The sequence below is a fragment of the Diospyros lotus genome, chromosome 1, assembly GCF_014633365.1.
Source record: "Diospyros lotus cultivar Yz01 chromosome 1, ASM1463336v1, whole genome shotgun sequence".
NCBI classification, from domain to species: domain Eukaryota; kingdom Viridiplantae; phylum Streptophyta; class Magnoliopsida; order Ericales; family Ebenaceae; genus Diospyros; species Diospyros lotus.
The window spans coordinates 49,033,934-49,056,125 of NC_068338.1; the positions used below are offsets into that span (position 1 = coordinate 49,033,934).

The 22,192-nt window shown below is 37.8% G+C and overlaps 1 protein-coding gene across 3 annotated transcripts; it reads right to left on the reverse strand.

Moving 5' to 3' along the window:
- Window positions 1–409: 409 nt before the first annotated feature.
- Window positions 410–22,171, reverse strand: LOC127807364 (uncharacterized). 3 transcript variants are annotated; one of them, XM_052345166.1, is made up of 20 exons: window positions 21,992–22,171; window positions 20,956–21,852; window positions 20,669–20,875; window positions 18,987–19,048; window positions 16,733–17,237; window positions 16,429–16,629; window positions 15,951–16,206; window positions 14,646–14,886; window positions 14,364–14,533; window positions 13,689–14,264; window positions 11,695–11,858; window positions 10,984–11,200; window positions 10,673–10,882; window positions 8,636–8,752; window positions 7,994–8,236; window positions 7,179–7,386; window positions 5,213–5,415; window positions 4,537–4,688; window positions 2,047–2,308; window positions 410–1,136 (listed from the first exon to the last, which is right to left on the reverse strand). In XM_052345166.1, the coding sequence occupies exons 2-20, from the start codon at window positions 21,753–21,755 to the stop codon at window positions 876–878; spliced, it is 5,055 nt and encodes a 1,684-aa protein (XP_052201126.1). In that variant the 5' UTR covers window positions 21,756–21,852; window positions 21,992–22,171; the 3' UTR covers window positions 410–875. The 3 variants fall into 3 exon arrangements, with proteins under 3 accessions (XP_052201126.1, XP_052201120.1, XP_052201128.1); XM_052345160.1 differs by having other exon boundaries at window positions 20,956–22,171; XM_052345168.1 differs by lacking the exon at window positions 16,429–16,629 and having other exon boundaries at window positions 20,956–22,171.
- Between the last annotated feature and the right edge of the window lie 21 nt (window positions 22,172–22,192).

A 22,192-nucleotide genomic window follows, 5' to 3' on the forward strand; every position in this document is an offset into this window, starting at 1 on the left:
ATCGCAGCCGCGGAAGAATCTAAACTGTGCGCGTTGGCAAAATAACTGTAGAGAGTAGTTTCTAGTTATGCATTTTTAAAACATGTCCAAAAATTATTTCAATTGTATTCTACCGGAATAATTGGAGAGTTAATAAGATCTTGATGATGTGCCGAGTAAACAATTTTTAAAATGCAAGTAGTTAATTGATAAATTTAAAAGCTTAGAAAAAATATATAATATGGACGACATTTTTATTGGTCATTTAGCCTAATTGAGTAGGATTGCTCTGTAATTGCGTAAAAATCTTGTTGTGCACTTCCAGGATAGTTTTTGGATTAAATAATAATGGAATTATAGAATAAAAGAATCCGAAAAAACCCGATTGGTATCTTAAGACCAAAGCTCAAAGAGATAAATTAAATACATAAAATAAATAGAAACGGCAAGGTAAGAACATTATTTTGTTAAAGAGAAACGGAGTTACTGTGAAGAATAATCAATTAAACCAACAAATTAGATGACTGCACTAGGTCTAAATGAACCACTGGCACCTAAACCATAATTACATAAGTCTAGAATTCATAATATTTGATCCATCAAATTTTATACTATGAACTACCTAAACTATGACTACAAACATGTATACAACAAATTTGTTTACAAGAATGCTGGCGATGAATTAGCCAAGCAGGAGGACCATACGGCATGACGACGACACTGCCATGCTCAAGCCTCTAAACAGATCTGGTGAGCCAAAAAATTAGCTCCATTTGTCACCCCTTCTGATAATTAATTTGATGGCGCGGCTTATCTACACCGAGCTCATCATGAAAAACGGCTTGTTGACTGCAGTAACACAATTAGCAGATGTGGTAGTGCAAATGAACTTGAAATCAACTTGGCTTTCCAGTCTGCTCCTTTAGTCTCTTCTCGGCAGCTATGGCAGCGGCTACGGCAGGCGGCAAATGCATCAAGCTTCCAGTTGGCTTTTCATCGGTTTCTGGTACAGTTGAGGGTGTGGCCGCAAATAGAGACTCCACATCTTTAAGTGTCAAGACAAGTTGATCTTGATTTTTTGTGTTTCCACTGATGTACGAACTCATAGCCCTGCTTCTGTTGAGTTTATATATACTTTCTTCAACTGTATTTTTCACCTATGAAACAAACATAGAGTTGGAAGGTTAATACTTCTCTCAGGAGCCCAACTAGCCATCCATATGTATACTCCAGTTTAAATAATTTCAAAAGAACCAGAATCTCAGGGGTTATTCTAAACAGAGAATCCATCACCAATCCTCTGGACTAACACTAGAACATTGTTGATTCGAGGACCACTTCACAACTAAAAGGCAAGATAGAAGAAAAATCATGGAAGCATATTGTTGAAGAAAAGAAAGAATCCCTTTAATCATTCCAGACTGCTGCAGAAGAATACCACAGAAAGTTTTATTCTCAGTTAATTGGACAAGTTAACCCAGCAATCTACCTTGCCAGCCCTGAATCAGATGAAGAGGTAAACAGGGCATAGTTGACTTTCATGTATGTAGGATGAAAAGTGAATAGGCTCTGAGTTGCATTCGAAATAAAAACCTTGTGGCACAGAACTTGCAATATATATATTCAGAAAGAAAAATGCTATTTGTACTTCTTGGGCTATACATTGGGCTACACAATGCAGTTAAAATGACAAAAATACCCTCACCCAAGGCGGTGAGACGCGAGAGATATTTTAGTCATTTGTGTGCGCGTGTGTAGCCTAAGGTGTAGCCTTTGATGAACAAGTAGCATGGTCCATTCAGGAATCTCAAATTCATCATATATCATGAAACTGAGTGGTGCTTCTTTTACTCTAATTGCCCCTTAATCAATTTGTTTAGTTCACTAAACCAATCAAATTGGTGGGACACATTTTAGCTACAAAAAACACCAGTTTGATCAGAGTTATAGCTACAAGTAGTGTAAGGAAGCAATCTTTTTATGCCCATGCAAAATGGTGATCCTATAATGCATGCATCTCGATTAGCATCATCCAGAAATAAAAAATCACACAGAAGATTTACATACTATGAAGCGATGAACAATTGTCTTGTTCTCCTGTCCAATGCGGTGGACCCGACCAACAGCTTGTGCTTCAGCTGCTGGGTTGAGTAGTGGCTCTACAAGAATAACATGCTGTGCTTCCAAAAGATTGAGGCCATTGGCTCCATGTTGAATTAATAACAGTAACACCCTAACAGAGCTGGTTTCTGCTTGCTGGTTATGCACCTTACCTATTCCTTTGACACAGCTCTGTCCTTTGAAGTGACTGATGGCAAATTGGGCCTTCCTGTATATTGAATACCATAAGCTTTAGACATAATTTTTCAGAATTTAAAAGCCCAGTAATCAGTTAATATTCCTAGTACCAGAAAAGGAAAACTTTTCATCTATCAGATAATCAAGTCAACTGATTGGGGCAATTTGATAAGTAGAGAGATTATACATCTATCTTATGCATGTGCACTAATTTCAGATTTTCCTCCTATTTTATGCATGTGCAATGGAAATAGTATAGCAGCAAAACCATTTACTTATAGTGAAATGCAGTTGCAAATCAGTATCCTGATGTAACTTAAATTGGTGTTGATAGAATATTGTGGGACTCTGCTTGGTTTAGTTGGACAAGGAAGATTTTAATTTTTTTCCATCTTCCCAGTTACCATGTAAGCTCTTAGATACTAGCCACCTCTATCCATGGCCACATCCTTTTCAAGGACATTATATTCTCTGTCATTAAGGTTTCTCATCAAGTCTTTTTGTCTTCCCCTCCCTCTTTCACTACAGACCAACTCCATCCCATCCATTTGCCTCACATATGCTTAAAATTATCTGCTCATCTCAACATCCTCCAAAAAAACCTACATGCAGTCTCAATCCATTCTCCAATGTCTTAAGAACCACAAGAAAGCTCCGATGCTAGTGGTGTGCCTCACAGCAATAACATCACAAAGAATACATTGCCCTCTTCAATTTCAGCCACATAATATGTGCGTTGAACAATCATAGCACGAAACATGGATGTACCAATATACATGGCTAGAAAATGGCACGCACAATACATATTCTTCTGCAGATACTTATGCACTGACCACGTGCCACAGGCATGTTATGCACATAAATAGGGACGCTACCTTCAAACATCATAGTAGAGATCATGTCCATCACTGAGGGGCATGCATTCATCTTATTGAACAAAAAACTTTTGCAACATGCTGGACCAACAAAACTTCGAAGAGATGGCACCTCTCAGACACCCCAGAGTGTTACCATGTCCATGTAGGTCAAGAGAAGGACTCAGGATGTCAGATGAATTGGCAATAACTGTGATCCTCTACAGTTTTGTGTGCATGGCCCATAAGGGTCAAGCTTCCTTAGGTTGATGCAATTGAGAGGGAGAGACAGAAAGAGGGCTTTCCCATAAGGGTCAAGCTTTCCTTAGACTGGAAACCTTTTGAAGGTCTTGTTCTTTGCCTCCTTAGCAGGCTCTCTGAATAGGTGCGTCTGAGAAGTGATAACTATGGCTTTCATTAACGGCTTCTTAATTCCAGCCACACATTGATATGCACTGTTCACCTTTTTTAAATTACTTGTCCAGTTGTACTTCACCTACATCACTTCTACTATGTGCCAGCCATGGAGACTCCACTCCCTGTTCTCCTGCTTTCTCTCTCTTCACCTTCCCCGTCTTGATGCCTCTAGTATGTTTGCTCTCTCTCTGTCAAACCTTCATCATCATCTCAGTAATTGCAAGATAAGGGGGCCTACCAGGGTTGGTATTGGGCGGGAAGGGTGCATATTTTCGCCCCCCTACTTTTTTGGCTTCTTTATTTTTTCGAATGGGTGGGGGGTTGGAGAAGGGGAATTGGTATTGGTAGCCAGCTGACAATTTCAATTGTAAATCTCAACATCATCCCTGATTTTTCTATGCCTACAGTTCCAGTTCCTGTGGCCTTTATTGAGATATGTCACAGAGATTCATAATCATCTTAGGCAAATGCCAGACAAACAGACGGGCAAACAGTTCCAGAGTTCATTGAGGAAATAAGAGGTTTCTCCATGCTCCAGCTTAAATAGTCAACCACAATTAATGAACTGCAGTAGAGTAAATGCACAAACTTTTTAAGGTAAGCTGTGCAGGAATACAGTAACATCAGAGGCATAGGAACATACTAATCAGAGTGCAAATGTAAATGAATTTTTCCAATTGTGAATGAAACTGCAGGCAAACAAGAAAGGAGCACACTATTCAATATCGAGTAATCACTGATTAATTTTCCGCTAAGCAAGCACAACTACAATCCTTTGGCTTGTATTTATAGTTGAAAAAAATTAATCTATATTTCATTAGAACCTATCCTATCTGAAAATAAGAGAAAATTATGTTCTATAGGCATCTTATTTTTCCTTATTATTTTTTTCTTTACATTCCTTTAAAGAGCTGAATGACAATTAAAGCAATAACAAACACAATCAGCATAAACTAAAATACCATAGAAACCCCTTCTCTGATCTTACCTGCCTCCTTTCATCCTGATGTAACTTATGCTGTTAGCTGTGAATGCATGTTCCAACACATCAAGGACATCATTCCAACTGGAGAAAACAAGAAGTTTTGCCCTTGGATCTGTAGAACTGATCCACAGGATTCTCTTCGTGATTGCTTCAATCTTAGAACAAAACCATCCACAACATAAGAATAAATAAATCAATAAATAGGATAGTAAATTAACAACCACTGTCCTAAATGATGACATTTAAAACAGAGAAGGAACCTAATGCAGAAAAGTGGATTTATAATATGATCAATGACTGGTGGTGGAAATGTAGGCCACAACATAGTGGATGCAATGTTGGATGAATTTGTTGTAAATTGGTTAAGTAGGCACGAAACCTAGCATAATAGTAGATTCACTGAAAAGCACAATGTAGAAAAGCAACAAGGATTCTATTCACCACACAAATAAAAGCATGAGACTCAAACAAATAACCATAACCACGTTGAGACCTAAGGGATCAGGAAAAAGCCATATGGAGACAAAATAAGCATGCATGCTGACAGAAGCATACTCACAGAGCAAATCAAAAAGTCAAAAGCATATAGCAATATATATTGTATGTGCCGTAATAGCCATGCAATGCATGTTATTTCTAGGATATACATTGGTTATATAGAATTAGATAGGAAAGTGACCTTTGTTCCATATGAACCATGAACAGTAACACAAGCTTCAATGTTTTCACAACCCTGGGGAGCACTGTCTGACTTATTTTGTCCATCATCAGCAAAAGCAATATTTCCAAAATCAGTATGTTGTCGGCAGGTTGGGCACATCACCCATTTATGATGTAACTTTCCATGATGATTGAATCTTTGCTCTGTCATTGCAAATAAACCTGAAATAGATACTTGCCAGTATTTAGCAGAGGATGATACATGCAAACTATTCTGTCATAATTCAGAGCAGGGAAGCCAATAGATGGAACAAATAGTTCTCCTAACTGGCTTATTAAGGGCGGGCAAAAAAGCCAATGCATAGAGAAATAATTTTAAGATGAGATCTAATTTTTCAGTAAGTGACAAAACACTTCTTATTTACTCAAAATTTATAAATAAAACTTAATCCAGAAGTTTTCGGGTGTCATCATCCATGCAAACCAAATCATAATACAGATGCGTTGCTTCCCTATTCTTCCTGCTATGAGAAAAGGGTTATTAATTGCACCACATATTATGAATGTAAATTAGCAGGTCACGAGACAACCAAAACATTCATGTTAGGCATTTAAAAAATTTAGCCAGCTGTTGAAATATTATTATCATAACCGAGTAGAAAAGCTACTAGTAATTCACTTCCTTGGATCGAAAGGGAAAAAGCACTTAGAACAGCTGTCTTCTGGAAGAGATCCATTTAAAAGTCACAGTGCAAGAATGTGCTAAACAAGTAAGAAAATAAGATACAAAAAATAGATTAAGAAATGGAGAGTGAAGGCATAAGAATATATGTGATTTGGCCTTAAGGCATATATCTACGCTAGAACCATAATAGCACTATTTCATTTAGCTTAACTTTATGCAATACAGAGATACAACCATAGTTATAGAAGTCTAGAAATAAAGATGAACCTATCTATTATCCTCAAATATATAACTTAACACTTATCTCTATCATAGCTTACTCGACCTCTTATTTATTTTAAACTTAACATTCAAGATGAGCATGAACTGGAATTCCTATCTTGGAATTCCATCTCCCTTTCCCCCCCAATTCTATTGCTGCTCGTGCATAAAGTTAGTGAATGAAATTGAGAATATTAAAATAATAAATAAGAATTTTACATCAATTTTCAACTTTCATCTTCAATCTAAATCATGTGACAGCCAAATTTTGTCATATGCACCATGCTACTGGTAGAGAAAGTAGCTTGCAAGAATTTAAAATGTGATCCAGCACTTATGGTCAGATTTTGATGATAACCCTGGCATTGAAGGCCATAATGTGTTTTATGACACAACACAAAACTATGACTGGCAAGGTTCATGATGTAATCCAAACTTGTGGTTACAAATGATAAAATTCAGCATCAAATGCAATAAAATGCCTTAGTAGCACAAAGTGATTTTACAATGAGAGAGGGCAAGTGATCAAAGTTGATGGAGAAGTGCAAAGACTTGCAAAAGAGAAATGGGATCAGCTTGGATCTTCCTACTCTGATACCGTGTAAGAAAATAAAATATAAAATAATGGCTCAGCCATAAGGCCTACACCTATAGAAGGAACAATATAGGGAGATAATTGTATTTATAGAACTCTAAAGTAGGCAAATTTATAAAACTTTAAAGATAATTGTTCTATAAAGATAGAGACAGATTTATCTTATATTTTCAAATCTATCTCCTATTTATTTAAACTCTAAATTTATAAAAAAAAATCCCTCATATTATATTCTATTGTGGCCTCAACACATGAGTTCATAAATAATGGTGCTTACCATACTAGAAAAGAACAAAATAATAAAAAATATATATTTTTATAAATCCAAATGCATTGTCAGGAGCAGCCATTATGAGAAGCCAACTGTTTTTCTTTTCTTCCATCACGTGGCTTTTGTAGCCACTGGAGAACAATACGAGGGAGTTATGGGTGACAAGAACTCACATTTACAGCAAGTAATATGGCCACATTGAAAAACCATCTTTTGGTTTTGGAGCTTTTCTTGACAAACTGGGCATGTTTCTTCATCAGCTTTAACTACTGAACCCGTTTCCTCTTCAGTAGTAGAACTGGAAGAGACCATTGCAACTTCATCTAAGGATGGACAATTTGTATTCTCTACTTGCATCTTTTGTTTAGATTGTATCAAACCCTGGAAAACACTAACAGTAATGAGTAAGAAAAAGTAAAAACAAAGGTGACAAATTTCATATATATACACCAAAAAAGAGTAAGAAATATAAACATAGGTGACAAATTTAATATATATACACATCTCAGGCAGCCTACGATGTGTAAACCAACATCTGCGAGGAAAACTTTGCAGGGAATTACAAGAAAAAAGAAAAAGGAGCTTAAGCCTCCATAGGTGATTCAAAAATAAGTTAAAAGGCCCAAACATTGCTAATCAGCATAATCCATTGCTTGGGCAGGTGGAACACACATTTCTGATTTGTAGATTCTGGAATTGGGCACCATGAAAATGGGAAGACAAAATTGCAACAAGATCAAAATATGACCTGCTCGAGATTGGAATAACACAAAAATACATGTATGTACATCCAAATTACGACATAATTTCAAAAGATTATAGTATCACTCTTTGTGTTGGGCTTGAAGACTTTATTCCCATTCAGTTATCACTTTGCTCTAAACTGTCTCCACAAACCAACTCTCTGTGATTTTAAGCAACTGATAATTCAACATACATAATTAATACTGCCAAAATTAGAGCATGACAAACAAATCTTAGTTGGTACCTTGAGATAGCGAAGTTGGCCTTTTATACGTGATAAGGTGGTCAAAGCTAGGAACTTATCACTAGAATTTTCAACACTAGCTGCTTCCAGTTCTCCTAGACTTAAGGCATCGATGGATTTATCGTCATCATTCTCCCGAAGGCGCAACCGTGAGGTTGCCATCTTTATTTCATCATGAGCACGCAGAACTTGAGCTTGTGCTATTGCTAAGGATCTTGCTTGTGCATATTCCTTACGCATGCCCTTAACCAAGTCATAAAAAAAATAAATAAATAAGATTCCTGCAAGTCAGATGGCACTGTTTCCTACAATTTTTTAGGGTACTGCACTGCACCAACAAGAAGATTAAGAGAGAAGTAAAAGAGAATATGAATTACAGTTGATGTTTTCAGTAAATCCGGCATGCACATACAAGACAGATACTTGTCAGAAAGAAAAGGAGACAAGACAGACAGCATAGCAACATATTCATAAAAGACAAGTATGCATGCAAAATATTTAAATAAGTCAAACTTATTCCATCATCCGCCACACTTCCTCTTTATAGAAAACTCAAGTCAGTACAACTACCTTCTAATGGAAAATAATAAAATGCTTGATGTAGCTGATGTTATAACTTAAAAAGGAAGTTTCTTGCCATACCTCAAGAAGCATTAGCTGTTTGCTCGCTGTTTCAGTACCATCTCGACCTAACAGAGCCTTGGAGAAGTTCTTTACAATCCCAAGAACAACTTCCAGTTCGGATGGAGATCTTGAGACCTATCAACATAAAAAATATTTAAAATGTTGTGTCATTTTTACCATCCAGTTAAAGGTGACCAAATGGCCTTCAAAACATCTGAAGCAGAAATTCCAGAAGCATTGCACGCCAAAAACATTTCCAAGAAACTAAGATAGTTCTAGTAAAAAACTCTCAATGCTAGTAACTGAACCCAGAGCTCTGAAATGTGAAATTTACTTGCCCCTAATACTACACAAAAATTATGAATTAGCTATCTTGTTGGAAGTAGAGGATATAGCTGTCACATTCCTAGGGGCAGAAGAGTCGTAGAGTCATTGTATTTCTTTTCTTATGCTTGCTGCTTGTACTTAGTTGTTAGTGGTTGTGCTTTACCAGATTGTACATTCCGGATAGATGTATTGCTAGGCTATAAATAAGCCATAGCTAGAGGAGGGAAAGCAGGTTGGGAAATGAATTGAAGTCTTTTCTGTTATCTCTCTCTCTTTCTCTCTAACATTCTCCCTCTTTCTTCCTGTTTCCTCCCTTCCTTCCAAACTCTCCCTCCAAATTCTCTCTAACTCTTAATCCTACCTAAACGATCCCTTGTCAGATCCGAGGATCTGACAATAGCTTGGAGCTTTCTTTGGAAAGTCTCTTCAAGCACGCATGTCCTTGCACAATGGATATCTTTCACCCACTTATGCAACAAACAGTGCTCCATGCTATCAAAAATTTATCAACATCAAGCATGCACAGAGACATTGAAGAGAAAATAAAACCTGAATATTAAAGCCCCAGAATTCTATGCCATGGTTTATCAAAAATAGGAAATTGATAATGATCTACACTAGCACTAACAAGACCAGCATAGGGCTTTAGCAAAGTCATTCGAGTAAAGAAAGTAAGTACTGAAAATTAAATGAAGCTCAAGCACCCAAAACTCTACTACCAAAATCTTCAAATCCAAACCACAAAGCTACTGAACCAAACATTAAAGACTTCAAACATACACCAATGCATAACAGCTTTCAATCAAAAAGTGAAAATTAGCCTTTTCCAGTTTCACACTTAAAATAAACCTTTTTATTTTATAACTAGAATGCGTGTGGGTATCATGCTATCTCATCAAAACCCTTTTCCCAATACTAATACATAAAGAGAAAATGAGAGAAAGGCCTGGCTTGTCAGGGTACAATAATAGATCTAAGTAAAAGTCTCACAAAGAGTTGATGAAGTATAACTAGACCAAAATCACAACCCCAAATGTTTAGCTCAACTACGTAAACCACACATTTTTTGCACACAATAATAATCTTGTAACACATCTTCAAGCATTGGCCATTGACTAAGATTTGCTAAACCAATACAACAAAGAACTTTTGGGACTATTCATTCATATCTCTGCATTCAACTAGCAAAATATTCAGGTTCAATCAAGTGAAAAAAAAAAAAAAAAGATATCTTTTTGGGTTTTCAAAAACTATAAAAATAATAATGAAACATCTATACCCAAAAATAGCAAAACCAACACAAGCGTTGACACCTTTCAGCACATATGCGGTAAACGTTTGAAGACTTGACACCTTCCAACCATACGACATGCCTTCAACTAATTCTTGATATTGACTCAAAATTTTAACTCAGTCACTTAAATATGAGCATCAAGCATGTAGCAAAACATTATAGAGGATACAGAAGAAGACAGCACCAAAACAAAACAAGGAAAACTCTGCCACAATGATTAATAGAACAAGGTGATAGCAGTTCACAGGAGTGGCAAAACTGAAATGAGTTTGCCACAGTGATCAACTGAAAAGGAAATAGTTCCCTCAGAGGTAACTGTGAAGGAATTTCAAGATCTCAAACTGATGCAAGGATCTACATAAGTATGAATTGCAAGGAGAAAAAATGAAACACCTTTTGACAACACAGAGAAGCAGATGAGATAAAGTAAATACCACTACTTTTTCCCCAACATCCCTCTTCCCTACATGATTATCTTCATATTGTGCACTGGATGAAGTTGAATTTTTATCAGGCCTCGACAAAGCCCAATAAAAACGGTTCAGAGCAGACTTCCTTTTTTGCTGCTCCACTGCCTCCTCAACGGATATAATGAACCCTCCATCATGAGCTTTGTTAAGACGAAAGAGCCTAGCCTCATAGACCTGGATAAGGAAAGTTGGGAGATGATAAGGGGATCCATCATCCTGTGTTACAAATTAATTTGCTTTGAAAAACTCAGTTTGACAGAGTTCAAATATGATACCTGAAATAATTCATCTAGCTCACAATGAACACATATAAGACCATCTACATTAGGTTGGCAGTTCGGGCAGTATCTCACACGCTCAATGTCCTCCTCTCTTGGATTTTCCATTGTCTTGTCAATTTCCACAAGTCTATCAAGCAAAGTTTTCCTAGAATCTTCTAGTGAATCCAAACCAGTCTGGATGTAATACTTCAGAGCAGTTATGCTTCGAAAGCTGGACTACAAAATAGTGCAAGTAATTTAGTAGATGAAAAATAATTCAATTCAATAATTTTAACTGCTAAGTTCTTTCAGAAAACTAAGCAAGGCCTTTTTACCATTACTTGCCAAAGTACTAGCCCAAGTTACCATATGAATCAGGATAAGACAAAGTGAACAAATCTAGGCATTAAAAGAGTGCATCAGCTATCTGTTTATTAAAACATCTACTTGGCAAGATGGGGCTAAGATCTATGCATGTCCATTTAAGCACCACCTCTTCCCAAGGTATCAAGTAAAACTTTTGGTTTCATTTTTTGTTTTTGGGCAGCTAAAAATCAAATTACCAAGAACTACCATAAATCCAAGTTATGGAGCTTAAACCAAAAATACAGGTACTCCAAACCCCCCCCCCCCCCCCCCCCCCCAAATATATATATATTTCCTTACAACCAGCAAACAAGTAATATGGAAAAGAAAAGAAAAGAAAAAAACAAAATGATCACTAACCAGGAAGCAATTTTTGAGGTCCTAGAAACATTTAATTTACTGGAGATAGCTTCTCCAATCTTTCTGATCAACTCACTTGAGGAATCCTTATTCTGCTCAATGTGATGAAGAGCTTCCAACCACCAAATATCCTGATTCTTTCTATCATCAAATGCCTTACAAACCTTAAAAAGGATAAAAAGAAAGAAAAAAAATCAAAGCAACAGAATGTTAAAAATAATTCAGTAACTTAATACACAGCAAATCCATAAAAGAAGAAGAAAGGGTGAGGACACAGGTAAAGCTCACCCACTTTAGATCTTAAATTTGAATTTTCATCAACAAAGTTGAAAATGAGATATTCCATTTAAAAGAAAGGAATATTAATAGAAAGCAACCCAGATTTAATTTGACCATTCTACAGGCATGTTAACAATTTGTATGTGAGATATTTCTTAAAGTGGAACAAGCTTCCTCGTAGACAATAGGAGGTGGTCCCAATGGGTTCATTCTCCAATGTTTCTTTGTTCAGTGTAGCTCTACATGGTAGCTAACAGTTCTAGGGGATAGGAGAAATGGGTCATCAGAAAACATTGTCAATGCTTGGACAATGTCCTCCACCAGGACAGAATCCAATTCATCTTTGCAAAAGTTGTTGCAGTAGGGAGCAATTGGTTTCACAGTGACCTAATGTTTCTCAGATAGTTATAAATGAGGAGAGCAATTGGTGTGCTAGTTTTGTCCAAACTCAACCAACTAGGGGCACAAATTTGTAAAAATGCATATCCCAAAACAATATAAACTTGTGACACAAACCCTCAATCTCATATCCCTAAACTAAGGAGCAGAAACACAAACCCTTGCCAAGGGAGGAACAAGGATCTTCCTTTCTTTGTCCAACCCACAGATTGAACTGGGCCATACACAATTTTATGTTTTGGTTTTGGTTTGATTTGACTGCTAAAAAGAGGTTAGGCTAGGTTTGGTTTATAAAGTCTTCCAAGCCAGACCAAACCAGACTGCACACCCTATGTACAAGTTATATGGGTATAAGCATCTCTTTAGTATTAATATAAATATAATGGGAGGCAAACCAGGCTCATCAAAATAATAAATAAATAATACTGTCATGAACCTAGGGTTCATGATAGGTTTGAAAGGTAATTGGAAGGAATTGGGAAGTTAGATTGGAAGAGATAGAAGGAAGTTAGGAAAGAACAGAACAGAGAGGGAAAGAAAGAGAGAGATTAGAGAAAAATTGGGGGGAGATTGAGAGAATTCAAGAGAGGGAAATGAGATATTTCATTCAACAATTAAAATATAATTCTCCTCCTACACCAGTGGCTTATTTATAGCCTCATAGCCATTGCACCCATGTGCAATACAACTGTAATCCTAACAAATATTATATTTTTATTACAATATTGGCCTCTATTGCCCCTAGGAACATGACAATTCCCCCCGCATTGAAACATTTTTTGTCCCCAAGAAATGCCAAACCTCCACAGCTCCTAGTATGCTTTTTCCTTCTCTTCCACAGCTTGGATGGAGAAGTTTTGAAAAACCTCTGTATACATAACAAATTTGTAGTGGTTCTCATGTCCTTGAATATTTCATCACCCTTCGCAACAATATCCACAAATGCTTTTACATGCAGCAATGTAAAAGTGTCAGATCTAGGAGTTGTTGCAGCACAAACTCCAGTACTCAATCCTTCCTTCAACAAAGGTGACAGAAATCCTAAGCGACTGGCTGTAGCAAGAATGAATATTATATCTTTATTGCAATATTGCCCTCTATTGCACTTAGGAACATGACAAATACCACATGCAACATATATTGCAATGGAAATACATTGTCAATATGCAATATTCACGGTGCTCAATAAATGTTTTGTAGTAATCTTGCATCCATGACATGTCATCTATGTAATATAACGCCTATTGTACCACACACCAAAGAACCACCACATATTTATTTATTCACACCCTATGGAACAGCTGTGACAAAATTACCTGGAGATGTGACTTTCTGAACTCTTGCTGGGCCAGGGACAACTTTGAATTGAACACAGACAAGAACTTCTCTTTCAGATTCTCACATGCTGTCCTCAAATATCCATCATCAAAAGTTTTGGAATCTCTATGGGCCTTCTGGTCACATTCTTTAACATGAGTGAGTGGGCCAGATGCAAACCTGGGTAAATTCTCAGCAGTAAATGCGCAATCTGAGTCTTCTCCACTTAACTTTGATCTCTTTCCATCAAATTGAACACAATCTTCATAATTAGAAACACTGGAGGCCTTGCGTTTTGAGCTTTCAGGAGGTTGCTCATTTGAATCTAAATGTTGCAAGTAATCTGAAGTCAATGGGAGTATCTCAGCAAGATTATGATGAATATGAATGTTTAATAAAGGGTCCATTCGGAAATCTTCTGAATGCTCCTTGGCTAAACCTAGTGCTTCTCTGTAAAGTGATGCTGCTGGCGAAAAGTCTTGTTTGATTACGGCAATTCCTGCTAGCCCATTCAATGCAACAACTAATTTCCTGAGAGCTTCCTCCCCTTCCACCTTGGTCTTGCCTATAAGAACCTACAACACAGATCCCAGGGAACAGAAATAAACAAATTGGTGATAATTTTTCCTAGAAACGGTAGTTCCATAAATTCAAAAAATTTATAAGAAACGCACTGATAGTATCTCATCCATGGTCATGGGAGATTGTTGTAAAGAACGCAATCCAGAGCTTCCCACTTGAGGATGACAGCAGGCTTGCCGAAGCTTCAAGAGTGAGTTCAACAGTTTTGCAGCCTCCACTTGGGTGATGAAAGGATCAAATGTAGCATCAGATAGCATGGAACCTACATAGAATACAAAAGCATAACACAACCTGACAAGCCAGTTCCTTATTTGGGACAGATACATTTCTCTTCAACAACTCATAAGGGGTGAAGTAGGAAGTTAGTGAAAGACCTGTGACTTTTTGTTTGAGAATGTCATCTTTGAAACCTTCAATTACTTCTCGAGCATAGCTCACACAAGTTTCATGCTGCCTCTGATAGAAATGCTCTTCAATTGGGGAAAAAGAGAGCCAAGTGAGGGACTCCTCTTGGGGAGGAAGCTGCAATTCATCTGCAACATGTCCTTTTGAAGAACGCCACATTATTTGCTTAAAGAATTTATGAGTGAATTGCATAGCTTCTATGTCTCCCCTCTGCAAAGCTAAGGTCCAAGATTAGGAAATGAGCATAAAGTCCAAAATTATACCTCTTTTAAAGCTTTCAAAAATACTACAAGAGCTCATTCATGAGAGAACATTTATCAAGAAACTCTGGAGAGGGAAGATAAAAATAATAATTAATAAAAGGCAAGCACATGTGGCTGGGGGAATTTTCTCTGCATTATATCATACAGGTAAGCATTTTTTTTGCATTTTCAATCTTTGTCACATTGTTTGCCATAGCCCCCTACCACCAAATAACCTAGGAGTTGGATGCCAGTAAACATGTAGTTATATATACTTAACCAGTTGCCAAACTTCATTATACGGAAAGTTCCAAAGTCCAATCTTGCACCTGGTAACCATCACATACAGAAAAGGTTGGTGATCAACCACATACACTTAAATATGTGTTGAGGAAGATGCAACTGCTGGCAAAATGGAGAAAGAGGAGACCTGGGATGAGACCAGAAGTGGTTGACGATGCTGCCGGTGACATTGATCGGTCAATGGCAGCAAGTCAACAAGTCAGATAAGTGCATGAGATAGTAGGGGTAGGATGTGTTGCTGGGCGTGAAACAAACAAAGATAAAAATGAGAACTGAAAAGTGGACAAAGTTTTGGGGTGTGTCCGGAATGTTGAAATTTTTTTAAAACAAACACAGGTAATCAAACAGAGTGTACTTTCATTTCAAAATATTGAAAATGAACACAGAAAACTGAAAATGAAGGCCCAACCAAACAGGCCCTAAGCTATCTAAATTAAGAAAATATGACATCATGAATAGAAACAACTTCTAACAAAGCGTCAATAACTCAACTGAAATATTCAAGTCAATCTAGCCTAAACTAGGATGCACTGGTCTTCCATCTAAACTAATCACATATGTTGTCAACCAAAAAAAGAAAATGTTATGAGATCCATCAGATTAGTGTTTAGGCGGTGCTTGAGTTCTTCAAATCCTTGAAATTAAACAAAGGCAGCTGTTATATAAGAATATGTACAATGCCCTGCGTCCGTTATTCCATGCTCAAGAGCACATGAAAGAGAATTTCACCTCATATGGATCTCGTATAACTTCAATCCACCACTTCTGAACATCAAATGGACAAGCTTTAAGGAACCTCAAGAGCCCATATAAGTCATCAAGATTTCGTTGAATAGGGGTTCCGGAAATACACCACCGATGCTTCGTATGAAGCCGCAGTGCCATTTCTGTTGCAGCAGTAACACTGCTCTCCACCATTTGAGCCTCATCCAAACAAACTCTCCACCAGTATATTCTGGTGAGGAAAGTTGGGAGCACGGGGTATCTGCAAGACAAAATATAGTCATTAATTCTCAAAAAGCTCTACTAATTGAAAACAACCAAATGTCTAATGGTCTTTATATATTTCTTATATTAGGTAACTTAACCCATGCAATAATATTCTGAAAGATTTTTTCATGAAATAGTAACATAAGAAATTTAAGCCCATTTACGTAATAGATACCAGCCCATCATCACAGATATTAAGAGACAAGATCTCAGGTACCTCTTCTGAAATCTCATAATCCGACGGTCCCCTTCGTGCCTATCAGTGTCATGCGATAAATCATCTTTAAGCACATCATAAGTTGTTAAAACTATATCGGCATTGACAAGCTCACTAATGTCCATCAATGATGGATTTGAAAGTGGTCTGTTCCGAACACCTTCATAAACACAAGTTTTCAAGGAACCTGGATTTGTGTGACTAAAAGAGGGGAAATATCAATAACCAACTGCATAAAAGTCAGCTATCTATATGGATAGCTATTACTAATACAAGATGAACAGAACAAAAGCAAGAACAATACCGAATAATTTCAGCATGCCACTGTTGCAATATAGGAGCTGGGCAAACTATAAGAGATGCACCAGTAGCAATCGGAGCATGAGTAGCCTGAATCAGTTCAGAGCATAGCTGGCAGATATAATCCCCGTCCATGTCAACTATTTTGGCGTCATTGTTTCTTCTAGCACGTTTTCCTGAATTTTCTGTTTGTTTATTTTTACAGCCTTGTCCTTTAGAGGCTTCTCTGGATTTTGAAGTTTTTCCTCTAGTTGAATAGCCCACACAATCTGCATGCTGCCAAGCATCACATATATCACATTGCACCCATAATCCTTTATACTTAGAGCTTTCACTGACAGCTCCACATATGCACTCGATGCGCTCTCTTTTCAATCTTTTCAGGTTAGCTTTCTGATCCTCAGCCATTTGAATCATATCATCAATACCATTCCCAGCTTCAGATGATGGCTTCCGATGAGCAAAGATACAAGCAAGCAGCTCAACTGTTTTTCCCAGTCCCATTTCATCTGTGGGTATCATGAATGATCAGTCAGTCTCTGAAGCTGAATCACAGAAGCATGTGTCTAAAACTGCAAGACTGACTTTTGGCTTTAGTTAAAAGAACCATATAATATCAGACAATCACAAATTCAATATCCTAGCGAAAGCCCTTGCATAGCCATCTAGGTAGGGGAGTCCTAATTTTCATACCAGTTTTTCCATGGTGTGATAATCAGGGAAACATTCAGAATGATGAGATAACAATATGCAACAAAGGGGTAAACAGGTAACTCACATAAGTTACTGCTTTCAAGATCCAGCCTACATGATCATTACAATATGACTGGAAGCCAGGCAACATTCTGAGATATGGCTATCTTCATTCTAGAATGGAGGAACCAAGCAAAAGAGGTGGGAAAACTATGCAGTTCAGTTTTTTCAATCCACAAAAATACCAAATCATTGGAATAAGCCCATGGCAGAAGTGAGTTGGAAGTATTTAAGAATATGGTAAGCACTTCCTATGCTTTCACGGAATGGTTATAAAGGTCTACTAATCTAAACTTGCAATAGAATGACTGTAAAAAACTATCAGAGATTGTACTACCTCAAACACAGAACAACTATTTTGATGTTTTGAAATTATTTGACACTGATAAGATTTTAAGGGAAAAATCTATTGCCTAACAGGATCGCAAAAATGTCAAAACCACATGGAAGATTGCTCTAAGTTCAACCCAAACAGGTGGAATATTTGTTGCCTGTGCACAGTAAACTCGGGGAAAAGCAATGCTTCACTATTTAAGTCCCCACTAGGCCATAGTATAGAGAAAAGCAACTTAAAGTATTGCATGATGTTGCAGAATTTAGGTGGATTTAGCTGCAAATATATAGAAGTCAAGTTCTTTCACACTGGGGTTGCAGAAGGCTACTGCTTTCAGAATAAGGAATCATGGATTATTAATTGGTACCATACATAACATGCCTCAGCTGGAATAGTGACTGCAAGATGAAAATTATATATCAAACTTTTTTCACAGTTTAGGCTTTGAAAAAACTAGAGCTGTATACATAATTGCCGTTTCTTTTATACACCTTTTCCAAAACAAAGGCAGAGATCTTGTGATATCACACAGAGAAAGTGGCCAAACAAAAGGATAAAAGGTTTGTGGTTGCTTTGGGTATGCTGTCTGGCATATAATAATGGAAACAGTGACAGATTCTGGTTACTTGATTAATCTGACCTATATTATAGTTGGCCACTCTGAAAGCAACTGGAAAAAATCATCTCAAATTGGAGTCTTGGATGCTGGTGCATTTTGGGGCTAGGTATGTGTCATACACACAATTGTAAAGGAAATATTCCAAACTTTCATGTTTTATCTACTTTCCATAAGAATGAACTTAGAATGTAGGGATATTAACCCACACACAGTGGAAATAAAACACGTGCACACACCAAATAGAAGAAAAAAGGGAAAAGGCAACAGAAGACTTGCACAACTTGCCAACGTCTATGGGAAAGAGATAAAAGTTCACTGTAGCCGATACAGAGAAATGGTGACAGAAGGGAGTAGGCAGTCACATAACTGTCAATTCACAGGAATTCCAGATTAAGGATTTACTCTAGTATGTTGACTCATACAAATTCCAAGATATAGGTTTCAACAATGAGAAACCCAGAGAAAATAGAAATTGGAAAAGGCTCTTAATAACATAAATAAGAAATAACACCAAAGACGTGATGAATAACACCAGAGTATAGCAGGACTTACCAGCAAGAATACCACCAAAGACATGTGAGGAAGATCTTTCTGGATGCAATGAAACATTACCACTGCAAACAAAATGTAATGCAATCAAATATGTAATAATATGAAATGGAAAGGGCATATTCTCTTTTGTTCGGAAAAAATCAACTAAATTAATAATGAATTAAACAGGATGGTGATGTGCTTCCAGTTTGATCAATAGTGTAAAAGCATCTAGTAAGCATCACCAAATCTAAATGGCATTGTGCACATTGATGGGATCAGAAGGAAATAACCAAGAATTAAAAGAGTGAGTGGTGCTAGCTGCATGCTCCACCAGCAAGTGAAAGATGCGATAGCTGTGTCTTGGAAGAGGGTTGGAGAGGTTAGAAAGGACACAGGAGCAGACAGGCTGCACATTCAGGATAACAGGTTTTGATTTTGGGCAGTGGATCTCAAGAAACAGATGTGTGAAACATGTCCTCCACTATCTCTGATAGTCGGAAAGCTCCCTTTTTGGACAACAGTTGGTCTCAAACTGTTTGGACCAACTTGAAGAGTTTTTAAACACATCGAAGTCCGTTTTCTTATGGAACCTTATTGAAGGAGGTCCATTTGTGTTGAGAAGCCCAGTGAAGGTTAGGTGGTCTGCAGTTCAGTGGGATATAAAGAGGGGAGTGGGCCTGAGGTCTGAAGTGTAGGCTTAGTTGAAGCTGCTCATTGGTCTCACCTGACTCAGTTGTTCAAGGTGGGCCAAGAGACCTGGTCTTATCTTTGAGGGTCAGAGTAGGGGGAGAACCCCTCTCTCTGGACTCTTCCATGGCCAACAGATCTACTCCTGCTCATGTAAGATCTCCCAACTGCAAGAAGGGCAACAGAACAGTGGAGTAGCTTGCTGTCAAGGCCTCCTTTGTGCCTCCAGGTACCCTTAAACTCTCTTGATAGGGATATAGGAATAGATACATATTTTAGAATAAAAATGAAAGTTTAAAACTCTCTTGCATTGCCTCGCTCCAGCTAGAACACTGAGAGCCTCTTCTAAAATTTTTAGAATAGGTACAAAGGATAGTTTAAAAACAAAAGAAAGAAACGGGTGTGATACAAATTGGTTGTCCATTTCCTTACCTCTTTGGATTGTGCAATAGGAACATCTAGATTATTTTCTGAGTTCAGGAGAATTAGAGGGCTCCATCTTAAAGTTAAGGATTATTACTCAAGTTATTGTAACAAATGGTTGGCTAAGAGATCATATAATGACTCTACTTTTCGCGTGTTTGGAGTAGAACCACTACTCTTTCTTACATGTCTTATCAAGCTTATCAAATAAAATAGGGTTGAATGTTAAAAAATAGGAGTTTATGTAAGAAAATAGGGTTGAATGTTAAAAAATGTCACAACACTTATGTGATGGAGGATGATAATGAAAGAAATTACTGAATAAAAAATGGACGTGTGGCAATAAAATAGTTAAACTTGTATGTAATAAAGACATGCCTAACGAATAGGAGAGAAAGCATGCATACAGAAACCAAAGAACTATGGTTGGGCAAAGGATGGAGAGCAGATAGATTGAGATGTATAGCCCCAAGGTATAGCAAGTGCCAAAACCAGATTTGCTTAGCCAGCACATTGTTAGTGGATAACTAGTAATAGGATTTCCAGTAACTAATAAGAGACCAAAGTCTTCGATTATCATAAGAACCTACCTAAATGGATTGTAAAACACTGTCGAACATGTGTCAATTAAATTCAGTGGCACACACAGAGCAGACAAGAATTGACTTCTTTCACTGGCACTTGAACATTCAGATGCCCCTTTTTCTCTCTGTACCATCCAATATGCTGCTCGGCGTTGATATGGTCTAAGCTTGGGAAGTAGGTCAGGTATATTATCTTCAAGCATGGGATTCTCTCTGTATGAATTACGTCATAAAATCCATCAACATAAAGCCAAGGATTAAACAAACAAAATTATACAATGTTGAAAACTCACTTCGATGGCTTGATGGCTTCATAAAATCCAGCAGCATCAAACCTGGCCTGTTTCCTCGAGCTCCAGGCATCTCTGTCCATCTCCTCATGTAAACCGAACTCTACCCCAGCTGACTCGTAACATCCATATCTAGCCTCTGAAGTCATGACTTCAGGCCGCACCCAAGACATTACATTCATCAAACTTTTCTTCCAAAGTTGCCTCGTAGTGTCAAGAAGAGAGTCACATGCATCGAATGCGCCCTTAAGCATCTCCACTCTCACCCTCAGAGATGGCGTTTCCTCTGAAAAAGTAACACCGAGAACTGGCCTCAATGTCAAAAACTTAAGATTGGCAAGGTGAACGAGAGCGGTGACACCCTCATCCGGTCCGTCAAATCCCCCGAACACTATCACTGCTTCATCCTGTATGCTCTTCTCCACGAATTCTAAATATATATCACTAGCAGGTAACACAGGCCAATGGCCTAACCTCATACGACCCAAAAACTCGTCTACATTGCATAACCTAATTCGCAAAGAATACTTCGAGTCTTGATAAAAATTCTCATTCAGTTTACAACCCCAAAACTCTCTGCTTACATTCAAATTCGTCAAGAGAAGTTCTGAAATATCAAAATGCTCACTGGAATCCCAATTGCTCCTATCAACTTCAACAAAAAATGGTTTCCCAACATTAAAAGGTTCGTCTCTTTGCGCACGTCCAGAAGCATCTTGCTCGGTCGATTCCTGTCCGGCAGTCTCGCGGCTTTGCGCTGTCCCCACTGACCGATGCGGCCGTAGTTGCTTTCTTCGACCCATCGATCTCTATGCACAGTACTCGCGAAAAATTACACACGCCTCCAGAGTTCCATGAATTCGCTAGTTTAACTTGAATGTCAACTCTTTAGAGCCCGTTCTAAGTTGAATTTTACAATAGGGAGAAGGTTTCCACAATTAAGATACAAAAAAAAAAAAAAAACACGACGCGCAATTCAATCCTACAACAGCTTAAGCTCGGATTCGTGAAATAAAGCAAAGCGAACACTCGTCCGAACCTGGTTTTCTTCCCGGGGGAGGATTGAAGAAGGCGGCAGCCTCTTCAGAATTGGGAATTGGAATGCGTCGCGCGCGAGTCGAGACCTGCGGCTTCAATAGAATTCGAAACCAAACGATGCGCATTCGATTTTGAGAATCTTCACTTCGCCATGGCACCGAAGTGACGACTCATCAGAAGCTGGTGCCCTCTTACGAGCGTT